Source organism: Schistocerca cancellata, chromosome 6 (genome assembly GCF_023864275.1).
Source record: "Schistocerca cancellata isolate TAMUIC-IGC-003103 chromosome 6, iqSchCanc2.1, whole genome shotgun sequence".
Taxonomy (NCBI): Eukaryota; Metazoa; Arthropoda; class Insecta; order Orthoptera; family Acrididae; genus Schistocerca; species Schistocerca cancellata.
The window spans coordinates 484,522,920-484,537,121 of record NC_064631.1 but is presented as its reverse complement, the minus strand read 5'-3'; the positions used below and the strand labels follow the sequence as shown (position 1 = coordinate 484,537,121).

The window sequence follows — 14,202 nt, the reverse complement described above, 5'->3', positions numbered from 1 at the left end:
TACCTATTAGTATCTCCAGGATTCTTCCACGTATACAACCTTCTTTTATGATTCTTGAACCAAGTGTTGGCTATGATTAAGTTGTGCTCTGTGCAAAATTCTACAAGGCGGCTTCCTCTTTCATTCCTTCCCCCCAATCCATATTCACCTACTATGTTTCCTTCTCTCCCTCTTCCTACTGACGAATTCCAGTCACCCATGACTATTAAATTTTCGTCTCCTTTCACTACCTGAATAATTTCTTTTATCTCGTCATACATTTCATCTATTTCTTCATCATCTGCAGAGGTAGTTGGCATATAAACTTGTACTACTGTAGTAGGCATGGGCTTTGTGTCTATCTTGGCCACAATAATGCGTTCACTATGCTGTTTGTAGTAGCTAACCCGCACTCCTATTTTTTTATTCATTATTAAACCTACTCCTGCATTACCCCTATTTGATTTTGTATTTATAACCCTGTAATCACCTGACCAAAAGTCTTGTTCCTCCTGCCACCGAACTTCACTAATTCCCACTATGTCTAACTTTAACCTATCCATTTCCCTTTTCAAATTTTCTAACCTACCTGCCCGATTAAGGGATCTGACATTCCACGCTCCGATCCGTAGAACGCCAGTTTTCTTTATCCTGATAACGACGTCCTCCTGAGTAGTCCCCGCCCGGAGATCCGAATGGGGGACTATTTTACCTCCGGAATATTTTACCCAAGAGGACGCCATCATCATTTAATCATACAGTAGAGCTGCATGTCCTCGGGAAAAATTACGGCTGTAGTTTCCCCTTGCTTTCAGCCGTTCGCAGTACCAGCACAGCAAGGCCGTTTTGGTTAATGTTACAAGGCCAGATCAGTCAATCATCCAGACTGTTGCCCCTGCAACTACTGAAAAGGCTGCTGCCCCTCTTCAGGAACCACATGTTTGTCTGGCCTCTCAACAGATACCCCTCCGTTGTGGTAGCACCTACGGTTCGGCCATCTGTATCGCTGAGGCACGCAAGCCTCCCCACCAGCGGCAAGGTCCATGGTTCATGGGGGGGAATTACAGAATAAGTGGTGTAATTCATAATGGAGCACTGGGCATATTGTGATGAAGAGAGAGATGTGAAAAAAGCAATAAAAGTGGGCAGTGGTTAAAATTTTTTGTCATGAAAGGTCATACACTTTATTTTTCTCACAGTTTACTGCACTCAAAGAAGAATAGACAGAGACTCTGTTCAGTAGGTTTTAGTGACCAGTGCCGAAATATAATTGATTATGTTGAAGTTTGTCATTATTTGAATCCTATTTATTTGAGCAGTGGAAACCCATTCCGTTTACTCTTACATCAAATATATTCTTTCTTTATATAGGAGGCTTCTTTATTTTGAGGTTTTCATAATTGATGAAATGCTTTTTACTGTTAAAAATTTCATGATATTCAGTTTTCCAGCTAACTAGATCTTTGATCTTTAATTTTGAATTTTTATCTCCAAATTTAACCATGTGAACAAGACAAAATGATGTTTTTAAGTACTCTTATTATTGTTTCTTGCAGTTAAAAGTAAGGAAGGCGAGCACCACAAGGAAAAGAAAGAAAAAGTTGAAAGGATAGAACAACAAATTGAGGTAAAAATTAAGGATGAGGTTCCTGAAGAGTCAGCTGAAATGACTGATGGCTATCAATCGGTCCCAGAATATCAGCCTGTTGAAGATTTTAAAGAGGAACCCGAATTTGAAGATGGTGAAGCTAGTGGTGGTGATGGTGATGGTATTACCAATGAAAACAGCCTGCTTGAAGAGACTTCATTGAGTAATATGGACCATAGCAACACTTATATCAAGACAGAATTAGATAATATTAAAATTGAGGATAATAGCTATTACTCTGTGAAAAGTGAAGAAGATACAGAGGATGATGTGCCACTGGTAAGGCGCTTTGTTACTGGCAACATTCTTTGAATTTATCTGTTATTTTTACTGTTTCCATACTCCCCAAGAATGTGTGCCCAAAAGCATAAACATTTGGCTTGAAACAGTTGTGAAACATTTTTTATCAAACCAATCTCTGCCACTGAAATGAATAACTTTTTTGCAGTAGTTGCTTGAAGGTGTGAAAAATATTAGTTTTTCTTGCTATTTTTCTGTTATTTTTGTACATACCAGTGGCTTGTTCTTCTGTATTGATAACTTTTATTCTAGAAAATATAGGGTGTTAAGTAAGAATTAGTCCAGTAGGTCTGTTCCTAGTAAACCACCATTGTGTTCAAACCAATTGGGCTGAGGGTAGATTTACTAAGAAAAAATTCTGCCATGAGGTTGAAATGGATGCAAACAATTTTAAAAATTTCATTCGTTTAAGGGAAATATGTTGTTCCAGGGACGACGCTGAGAACAGACTTCTTCATACTATTTGGCAGCTAATATTTGACGAATCTGTTTTTCACTATTATTGCTGGACTCCTTCATTTGGGCCCCCATTCTTAACCGTGTGTGTCAATATTTTTGTAATATTTTCTTAATACCCCATCTCTTTCTTATGATACTACCATTCTACCAAAACATTGCGCTTTGATATTCTATTCTGAAATAATTGTGGGATGGTATGCTCATTTTGGTAGAAAATTCATACTGACAACTTAGTTTTGGTTCGTCTTCATTGGTATCAAAAACTTCAAAATTATGTACTGCATTGTGTCTTTAGTTTTGTTCCTCGTATCAGTTACACATTATTTATGAACACATTCTTGTATGCTAATACCTTACCTTATCTATAGCTATAAATAGCATGCTAGTGGTTCAAGCCCAAAGGTATGAAGCAATCTTCTCTGTTTATTGGATTTTACTGTAAGCACAACATAACTGGGCACGTCACTGTTGCTGAAAGTAATCCCTGCCTCCCACAAACACTTACTCTTGCAAGGAAGGCAGCATTTAAAACAAAAATTCATCAGTGCTTCTATGGAAGCAGAGGTAACAGTCATTTGAAGTATTTTATGTAGTCAAAATTGAACATTTTTGCTGCATGAAAAACAGATACTCCGTGGCACCTTGTAGATATATGTTCTGGTTGTTCACAAATTTTTAAAATCAGATAAATAAGAGGGTGCAAAATTAATAGTAGCTGATATTTAAAAGTTATGCTTATCGACATACTTACACAATTTCGGCCACTGTCAATAATAATAATAATAATAATAACAATATGCATAACATGCCTGAAAAAAGGAAGAATTGTTTTGTGGAATTCTGTTGTTTTGTACATAATTGAGTACTCTTACGCCAAGAACAAAATAATGGAAATAATGTTTAAGCTTTCATTGCTCTGCAAAGTAGACAACCAACTCCAAACACAAACTTTTTTTGTGGAAATGATTAAATTCTAGTAGTGCTATCTGCCAACAAGGTCACATGACTAGGATACAAATGAGGCACTGAGAGCCATAAGTGCCAAAAGCACATCATCTTTGACCCTCCACATTTAAGTGAATATCAGAGAAACTGGTGAGGCAGCTTTTCATGGATGTTCAGATATATGTACAATGTGGACCTACAATAACTGCAGTACAGATAAACCTGACCCACCATAAGATCAACACGTCAGAAGCATGAATAAATGCTCAGTGCCTCAAATGAATTACTCTGTGATAAAAGTCCAGAACTTACTGTGCTATCTCTCATTTAGAATCCAACAAAATAGGTTTTTCTGTCAGTATAATTATAACGTATACTGATGTCTGATGTAATTTTACTACATAGTGAGTGAATTTGTGTACCTGTGGAGTGTGCTACCGCCTAACTGTATCTGTGAAGCGAATGTAGACAAAAGTCTGCTGCAATGTGCTACGACCAGGTGGTATTGACATAAACTTTTAGTTGAGTGGTAAGAGTTAGCAGTGAACCATGCACATTGCTTATTAAATCTGTATGTATTTGGACGTGTGCAGAACTTCATTAAAACAGGCACAAATGAAGGTGTGCTTTGAGACCCTGGTGCCAAGTTTCACTAGGTCTAGAGGAGCAATATGTAGCACAGTGTGATAGATTTAGTGCCATGCGTTTCAGATTACCACACCTGCATTATGTTTGACACCATCCAAAGAAAAATAACCAATAAATCTAAAAGTATCGAAAGTTAAGGTGTTCATGTGCTCTTTCACAGCAGTCGCCACTGGAGACACTACTATAAAATGTTACTGCAAAGGGTACTGTCTGCTAACATAAGTCAGCATAGAGTGAAAATGAGTCAGTACATTACGACTTCTGTTGATACCTCTGCTCCCAGCAACATTCATGAAAAGTACCAAGTCAAGTCATGAGTGTAGTGTATTGGAATGGATTAGTTGTTTCAAATCATGTATATACATTTCACTTGAATTATTGCTCCCTATGAGCATTATAATTTTGAAGTTCTCGGCACTGCTAAACATCTGGTTTCTAAATTCTGTGTCTACAGTGAGGTAAATGTACAACAAAATATAAATATGCTGAAACCTAACTATGCTTTCCCATTTGCATTAATGTTTTGGTGCACTATCTTTTTTTCTCTTGTGCTCATTGCTTTTTCACCAGAAAAACTAGTTTTTTAATTAAATTCCATAATTCTTTCTTATGCTAATATGCAGTGATGCATATGAAAATTTGTTCTCATTACACGACATGGTTTTATTATATGATAAAAAAGTGACAGTGAGAAATTGCCAAATGTTGCTGCAGAAGTCTACTACTCTCTATTCATCATAATAATATCTACCAATTAGTCACTGCAGCAAGCCTAAGCTTTATCCAGTTTGTCCTACCCAGTCAAAGTTCTTGGTTCATTACAATATTAACTTTTTGTATACAGTTTCCTGTTGAAATCATACAGCCTTCTCTATATCATTTGGCTTGTACAGTACTGTCAGTTTTGTTTGTCTGGGGTGCTATAAAAGCCATTCTCTTCGTAAAAATGTACAGCCAAATTCTTTAATCATCAATGTCTGTAAAGCTCTTTTCAGTTTAACTTTGTGATGCATCCTCAGTTATCAAGTAATATTTCCTGGTTTCTCAAAAATATGAAAAAGATATCTATATCTCCTCACCACTTCAGAGGAAGTGTTGAGTAACAGGTAGGCATGTTGAAAAAGGAAATGTCTGATATTACTAAGCTATCAGACTTAAGTCCTTCATCAGGCGTAGGCAAAATAAAACACAAATATACATTCACAGCTCATACAGAAATGACCATTGTAATGTCCAGGGGCTACCACATTAGGGTCTGAAGATGGCAGTGGCCTCATGTATGCTAGTTGTGAATTTGTCTGCCTGCCTGCCTGCCTGTGTGTCTGTCTGTCTGTCTACATGTGATGAAGGACTTGCTGGATGATATCTAGTGGTCTTTTTTCAATGTCACTGTCTGTCACTCAACGCCTGTATGTTGTTAATAGACATCTATACTTTTTATATTGTTGTTATTTTATCAAAGATTTTTCCATTGTTTGATTTCCTGAAAAATCCCAATCTGCAACACTAGGCAAATAGTTCTTGTATCCTGTTTGTGGATTTCATCATTTATGTTGTCGAAAGAAAATACAAATTCATTTTAAAAGAATATGACTGTGTTTGTCAATATGTGAACAGTGAAGTAATGTTGATTTGTAGATCTGCTGAAGTAATCTCAAAGTAGATTATTCAAAGGTGACTGAACAGCTGATTTTTCTTTTTAATCATAATTGAAAATATGCCACAATCCAGTTACTGTAGTGGTCAAATAGAATGCCATTTGTAGGGTAACATTTTTTCACTTTGTTACGTCTAATGTAAACAGCATCGTCAAAAAAGCAGAGAGCTGAGACAGCCATTAATATTTGCTGGCAGTGGTGGTGGTGGTGGTGGTGGTTGTTGTTGTTGTTGTTGTTGTTGTTGTTGTTTTTTACCAATTTGTATGTAGATTTTTAATTATTGTTTGTTGAAATTTGATTTAATATCCTTGACAAGGAATTTTGTAATCTCTCTCTTCCTTTGTACCAAGGTATTTGGTGTGCTGGGGAGCTCAGCAGCATTTGTAAATAAACTAGTTGAACATACCTGCAATGATACTAAAGGTTAGACTGCTAAAATACATATACCACCCAAAAATTATCTTAATGTTAACCAGTGATCTGACAACTGTTAAATAACGCAAGCCCCACACGTCATTCTAGTTCTACGAGAAATGGAGTAGCCATAGGCACAACAGTATGAATTACCAAGAAGTTATGTGAACTGCTTATTTTCTGTATATGGTTAGTGTGATAAACATCTTGTGTAAAAGTTCTTTCGCACTTACGCCAAGTCATTTACAAGAGTCATAACACAGATTTAGTAACAATTTGCCTTCCAGCTTGGCACTGAATTCAGGGTGACACATAGGTTTGTTGATACAGTTATGGACTTTGAAAATTATATTTTTTTGAGATACTGTGTTATGGTATTTTGCATTGTCTAATTAAAAACATATGGAAGTTGTCTTTAGAGTTGGTGTTTGTGTCATACATTTTTTATCCTCCTCTCTGTATATTAAAGGATAGAATTTATTTAACTTCACATAATTTGTTCATTTGTGGATAGTGGTCTGCTATGACCTTCTAGAAACTACAGATGAAAATATATTGATAAGTTTTAGAGCAGTTTTGATGTAAAAACTTATGAGCAACCATTTACCCGTTTCAGTGGGCTCGCGCTGGAAAGACTCCTCTTTCAGGGATGGTATGTCATTCTTAGTTGTTTTGTGTGTGTGTGTGTGTGTGTGTGTGTGTGTGTGTGTGTGTGTGTGTAATACTAGATACTTCCCCATAGTTTTGTTCAGCATCCATCTTTTTATTTCCATTTAAGAAAGTGATTGTTTAGTTTGCATGTATTGTTTGCAGAGTTTTGTGATTCCTTTCATTTGTGTAATGTACAGGTATATTTTTTCCCATTTACTTCATTTTATTCACTGTGGGGTGGAATAAATTGTAATTAACCTGTGTTGTGTATGCTTGGTATGACTATTGCGTTGTGAAGCAGAGCAATTGGAGTATTACTTTGTGCAAAATGATCTTTTTTAGTGTAATACTGTACTGTAAAACCGTATTTTATTAAAGATGCAGCCTGTATACCATCTGCATATGTGCATGCTTACATGCACTTGTGCATATTTGCCTTGTTGGTACGCATGAACATGCTAAAACGTATGGTAAAATGTGACATTCTGACTGTGCAGGATGACCACTGTCACTGTTGAGGATGATAGCAACCAAGTATTTCAAAATTACAGTGAAAGGTGACTGGTTTCTGTCAGTGATCACCATTGTGAGATCTCTGTACTTAAACATGCTAATATAAAATCATATTGCTGAAATAGCAATATCAAACAGTAAAAAGTTTAGGTACAGTCAGTGTAATGGCATGTCATGGTACGAGTTCTGTTTTGTAGAGATAGTTGAAGCATATTTATGTACCCCACCCCCCCCCCTCTCTCTCTCTTTCTATTTCTACTTCTTTCTTGCTTTCTGTGTCTTTCTAATTGCATGCCAGCCACATACTGTTGGCACACCTTGCAAAAATGATTGGCAGGAATAAAAATATGTAAAATGTTCGTGGAAAAAGTTTGGGACTCATTGAGTAACATGTAGTAAACTAAGGCACAGGAGATAAACTTTTGAGCTTTCATTCTGGAGAGGAATGGGGGGGGGGGGGGTAGTCTGTAGTAAGAGTTAAAGGAGTGATAAACAGGGTCTCTTCAGAATTTTTTAGCACTAGAGACATTACACTGGAGGGAGTTGTATGCAGGTATGTAGTTACATGGCCTTAAGTACCTGTTCGCTCAAGGAGTTCTGCAGCACTTACACAATAATCATTTAACATGAGACTGTGAATGTTTAATGATTATCAGGGAAAATAAAAGTGAAGAACTGTTAACATGTGTACACAGATTTTGTTTATTGTTAATAAATATGACTCTAAACTATTTGTATTTGAATGATGGAACATTAAACCTTATGGTTTGTTAATGAATTACTACCAAAGACTAGGCCAATTGTGTCAAAACGTCTTGCTTGTGCAGATGTTTAAAATTACATTTTTTATGACAAAGCCTTGCATGCTCAGCCACTGTGATACACATTGTTCTAATTTATGTGCACAACTTTCTGCCTTTGTTATTGTATTCTACCATTCAGTATCCCAGCCTGTATTTGAACATCTATGTACTGTTTTGTTGGAAACTTAATTTCGCTGTGTTCACAAATGCTAATTTAATTTCATACAGCTTTCCTTTATTTTACCAACACTTTCAGAAAGAGAGTTTCTCTGATGACCCTCCTGTTCTAATGAATCAAAACTCGTTTTTAAACTATTATGCTTTTTCCTCAATTTCTTGGATTATTTTAGTTCAGTTTTTTTGTCTTCATATCAAGTATAGTTATGAGAAAGAGTTTTCGTTTTTACTCCATGGTGATTGTACAATGGACATACATTTGTTTTTTTCCATGGGTGACTTCCATTTGGGCTCCTTTACCTGGTAGTTGAGTTTCCAAAGTGCCACAGGCAATCTACCATGTTGCTTCCACCAGCCAGTTAATATCGTTAATACAGTTGATATATTGTTTACCGTGGCAGTGTGAGCTATCTCATTCTCATCTGGCCTGCGACTCACCAGACAATGAAAAAATATGTCTGACACTCCATTGTAATTGCTTATGGAAACCTGTGTGTAGGTCCTATGTCACTTACACGTAACATGGAGTAGTGACACAAATTTGAAATCTCTCTGAATGCAGTTTTGGAGTGCAAAATATCAACAATGGAACATGCTAAAAAGTCATTTCCAGGCAACAGATTTCTGTTTCGTTTTTTTGCAATTCCAAAAGAAACTGTTTGAAGTTCATCGAGAGAAAAATCAAGAAAAAGTGCTTCATAAACAATTAATAGCTCGGCTCAGTTTCAGGAATAAAGTCAGAAGTGAATTAATTAAATTTTGGGCAGATTGTTTACAAGAAAAAGGATATGCAGTCTTAAAAAAAATAATATTGGGGTCTATCTAAGGCATTAAAATAAAAAACAGGTATCATACACATTGATTTGGCTTGCCTGAACAAGGTTTGAAACTATAACTTGCAACTCCAGTGAGCAAGTAGGATGAGTGACGTCATAGTAGTGACATTAATTGTGAGTATATATAGTGAATGGTTTTTTCCTGATTGTTTGAAGGCTGTTTCACAGTTTGACTGACAGCTGTAAAGCATTGATAATTCATTACAATTATAAAGTTATTAACATTTATATAAAAGCTCTTAGGCACTAAAAATAAACGTGTGTACTTAGCTTGAACTTACTAATGAAAACAAATCTGAAATGATCTATGAAAGTATATTGTCTGTTTAATGGCACAGAAACAACCTGTGAACTGTGTTAAATAACAGCATTGAATACAACAAAATTTGGAGTTGTGAATTGTTCAGTGCGTGAGCTGTATAGACAATGATGGTGGTGTACAAATGGGACCAGAAGGAACAGTACATAAGATTTGTGCCATAACAGATGAAATTTAAATTAATTTCCATTTGTATCATTATTTACTGAAGTCATCTTACAAACATCAATACACCCATTCATTCCACCTTCTTTTTTTAATTCTATAGCTTTCCTTTCATCAACATTTTGTGTATTTTGTAAACTTAAAAACTTTAAACGTTCAATCTTTCTAAACATCTAGAGGGTCCTGTTTAAATACAATAGAAAGTTAGTGTATTCTTAGGGTTCATTTTGATTTTTTAACTTTACTGTTTTTGTTTGTGCTTTTGAAGAATGAAAGTATTTTGTTATCAAAACTAATTTGTTGCTTTGTGTGTCATTATGAAGGAACACTTAACTAGTTTGTGTTTGCATATGTTGCATGAGGTGATGTTAAATGTGCAAATAGTTTTTTGAGGATGGATTACATGAATCATTCTGATATATTGGTTTTACAAGTAAGTTGTTTGTCATTATTCAGGCTTCACGCGCTTCTCCAGCTATAAAGCGTAAGGTTGAGGACTCGGAAGATGATATGCCACTTTCAGCCCGCAAAAAGGTTAAAAAAGAAAAAAAGAAACGAGAAGCTGAAAGTGAAGAGGAAGAAGACTTCAAACCAGTAAGTTCATTAAAAAAAAAAAAAAAACTAATTGCAGTTCATGTTTTGTGTACATTATGAAGTGACAGTATGTGGGTAATGTGTTGCAATTTATTGTGTAAGTTCACCATTGGACTGCTTTTTGTTACAAAGTAATTTTAGTTTTTTGTGAAAAGGTCTAAAACAATGAAATGTTTTCTGTCTGCAATTGGTGTGGGCATCACTGTTAAGCATCAATTCACAAAAGTAACACTTAAGAGAGTGTTAGTTACGATGACACAATTTGCAGTGATGCAATTCTGAACAGAGTATCAAGATGAATGTAGTGACACAGCATAAGCTGAGGTCACTACCATGGTTTTATAGATGAGCTCTTCAAAGTTTTTTTTTTAAAGATATAACTTTGTAGACCTTAAGACAAATTAAATTTTCTACAAGGTAATGGGTACAAACAAAGATAATACTTTGAGTGGTTAACATTTTCCATGACCTGCACTCTGGGATTTACCTGAAAGATGTTTTTACATTAGATAGTTTACATAAGGCAAATATAAATTATGGGCACTTAAAACCCTTAGCCAGACCTGCAATTCCAAAATCTGTAGTGGAATATTTGCATGACCAACAAGAAACGGTTTTGGAAAATTGCTTCACAGAAAACTGGATTTGGGACCCATGGAAATGTACTTATCAAATTCATTCACTTACTTATTGTGCCCAAAGATGAATTAGTTAATTAGTCTTCAGTAGTTTCTGCCTGTATGCCACTTAACACTAGTTATTAAGTGGGTGGTCTTCCTGTCAATTGGTTTTTAACCTCTACCCTGCGACTTACCTTAAGGAAATGGCTGCAGCCTGTAACATTTTGTACCCTTATGTGTTGTCCTATGTGATTGTGTATTTGTGTTCTATGGTTTATTATGTGTGCGAGAATTAAAATTCTACATCATTTTTTATTCCCTGAACAGAAGAAAAAGAAAAAGGTGAAAGAACCGAAAGTTAAAACAGAAGACAAGCTTCCTGAGTCACCAAGAAAAAAGAAAAAGGAGGAAGAGCAACAAGAGGTCTGGAAATGGTATGTGACATGTTGCTCAGTAGTTGGCAGTACTGTTTTATCTTCAGAAAATTTTGCCACCAGATGGCAGTGCAGTCAAGTGTTATTAATATGGCTGCCAAGAAGCATGGATTCCACATCACTTCTAGTTTTCAACTGTGTGTTGATTGTATACAATGAGAAGAACTGTTTTTCTTGTTTGCAAAATGGTATTTTGCAATTTTTCTGCAAATTTTTTAAGAAATTTGATTGGTTTACATTCTAAAAGACACAAGATATCTTGTCTTGTAGTGAGGACATACAAACATGTGACAGCAGCAATTTCTGTACCACCTGTGTATGTTAAAGTGAATCCAGTACTGTCTTGTGTTCTATATTTTGTTGTTATTTCTTCTATATCAGAGTGTGAAGGAAACTGTAGTCTTCCTGTTGTTTTTGAATATCACTAGCAAAAGATTATATAACAGTTTATTCTAACTTTAAGAAGTTAGTGGTATGTTTCTGTTACTGGTGGTGACTAGTTTTCAAAGCATTCAATGGAGTGAGTAAGAATTAACGTGTTGGCTTAGATTTTGTTATTGTTGATTAATGAAACAGCAAGCAGTAACTCTCTACCCTCTTCCTCTCAGTTGTGACACTTATATTATTATGCTGATTTGTGTTATTACAAGCTCAGCTTTTCTGCTGTTTAATGGGTAGTTGGCCGATTCATTAAATTAGTGGAAATCATTTGTAGGGCAATGTTTTTTAAAATCTAAATTTCAAATCTCAGGGGGAAACAATGGTATATTACATTTTTAATTCAAGGAAAAGGCTAATATAAAGTTTATAGATGAATTAGTGTGGAAACATTTGAACTGTGTACAGCAAGCTTTTGATGATTGCGTACTTGTCTTTTAATGTTATTTCTGCTGTCACAGTGTTAACATAATTTAAAAGTGCACATGCTGTTGTGTGGTACTTGAACATTTCCATGTCATAATCATTTCTGCCGCATAAGGAAATTTGGAAGATTCTTTAAGTACATATTTTATAATAAAGAATTTTGAAAGTCTGATTGGCACTACTATACTGAATTTAATATTCAAACTAGTTCTTATTTAATTTGCTATTGATGGAGATGCAGCAAGTCACATGAGATCCATATCAACAATGAGTTCCTGTTTTTTCATCTTTGGAGTGATTTTTGTTGTGAAGATTTTTTGCAACATGCATTATCTTCTGCAAACATATATTTTAAAGTAAATTTAAGATGTCACGTCAACAGTAACCATAAAGCCAGCTATTGTTTGTTAGGTGGGAAGAGGAAAAGCATACGGATGGTAGGAAGTGGACATTCCTGGAACACAAAGGACCTGTATTTGCGCCACCATATGAAAGGTTGCCACCTGATGTTAAGTTTTATTATGATGGTATGTGATATCACAGCTTTTTGGTTTCATTTGCCTGGTCTTTAAATCTTGATTATTCTTGTCCTTATTTGGTACTTAGTAGTTTTTGCTTTCTGGTACAGGTGAAGAAATGGCGCTCTCTGAGGAAGCAGAAGAGGTTGCTACATTCTATGCTCGTATGTTAGACCATGACTATACTACCAAAGAAGTATTCAACAAGAACTTTTTCAAAGACTGGCGTAAGGTAATGACAGAAAAGGAACGGGCGAAGATAACAGATTTATCAAAATGCAATTTTAAGCACATGCATGCTTATTTTGTTGCAAAATCTGAGGAAAGAAAAAATATGAGCAAGGAAGAGAAAAAGGTAAGTTGTTTCACATAATATTTGAAGTGATCTTAGAAGGTTTACAGTTCAAATTTTTACATACTTTTTCTATTTTAATCAAACCATGTTCTTCTCCTGCAGAAAATTAAAGAACAGAATGAAGAGATTACAAAGATTTATGGTTTCTGTGTATGTGATGGACATAAGGAAAAGATAGGAAATTTTAAAATTGAGCCTCCAGGGCTTTTCAGAGGACGGGGTGAGCATCCAAAAATGGGTATGCTTAAAAGGAGAGTAATGCCTGAAGATGTAATTATTAACTGCAGTAAGGATGCTGTTGTGCCAAAGCCTCCAGAGGGTCACAAATGGAAGGAAGTAAGACACGACAACAATGTAAGTGCTATTTTGTCAAAAACTGACATTTTGAGCTGGTGGCTGTGTACGAAACACAGGTTGACTCTTACATAGAAGATTACAGCAACCAGTCCCTTTTTACAATGCTATTTATTTATTTAAACAGCGCCGTTACTGGTTTCGAACCAACATGGTAATTTTCAGACAGGTAGTTCACGTTTTACATTAGATTTTGCCTTTTGTTTCACCAACTGATGGAATTTCCTTGGGGTGGTGGTGCCCTACAACCAAAACAAGATGTGAGACACAGTGTCTTTTTAACTGTAATTGTGCCTCACAACGATTTTAAGTGATGTAAATAAATTTTAAAATGGAGATGTTTCGGTTACTTACGATGAGGAATCCAGGCCATTATGTTCCAGTGCTGATTGCTGTAATCTTCTATGTAAGAGTCAACCTGTATAAACAATATAAGTATTGTGTCCAACAGAGGTAGACTGAATATGTTGTAGGAAAGTTCGTGTAGAATGTAAATACTATAGGATTAAAGGAGACTATGCATTGAAAAGCAGCAGCACTGAATTTTTTGATAGGCACACACACAGTAAAGAAAACTTGTGAGATTTCAGATTCTTCCCTCCAACACCAGCTTGTCTGAGCTACGTAGATGGGAGTTATCCTTGCATCAATCCTCAAACCCTGTATCATCCTGGCTTCAGTCTCAGATAACCCACTGTCCCTGCACCGTCCACCCAACACTTTCCCCTTGCTCCGCAACCCTCTTCCAATTCATATCCCCACATCATCTTCAATAACATTGACACTGTTAGTCAAGCCATGTAGGGGTTTAGGTGCGTGGGCGCGCCACTTTTGCTTTTTGGTGAATGGCCTCCTTTAATCCTAAAGTATTTATAAACTGAATTTTTTTCCCCCATTTGCTCTGTAATTGTTTAGTTGGAATTGTTAGGTAGTGTTTATTTTTCTTGT

At 35.7% G+C, this 14,202-nt stretch overlaps 1 protein-coding gene across 1 annotated transcript in view; it reads left to right on the top strand.

Moving 5' to 3' along the window:
* LOC126088544 (DNA topoisomerase I, mitochondrial) overlaps nt 1-14,202 on the top strand; it is a 48,522-nt gene that overhangs the window by 22,396 nt on the left and 11,924 nt on the right. The window contains exons 6-11 of the mRNA XM_049906722.1: nt 1,536-1,906; nt 9,972-10,109; nt 11,057-11,163; nt 12,439-12,554; nt 12,656-12,900; nt 13,003-13,254. Of these exons, the coding sequence (XP_049762679.1) occupies nt 1,536-1,906; nt 9,972-10,109; nt 11,057-11,163; nt 12,439-12,554; nt 12,656-12,900; nt 13,003-13,254 (1,229 nt within the window). The remainder of the gene's footprint in view (nt 1-1,535; nt 1,907-9,971; nt 10,110-11,056; nt 11,164-12,438; nt 12,555-12,655; nt 12,901-13,002; nt 13,255-14,202) is intronic.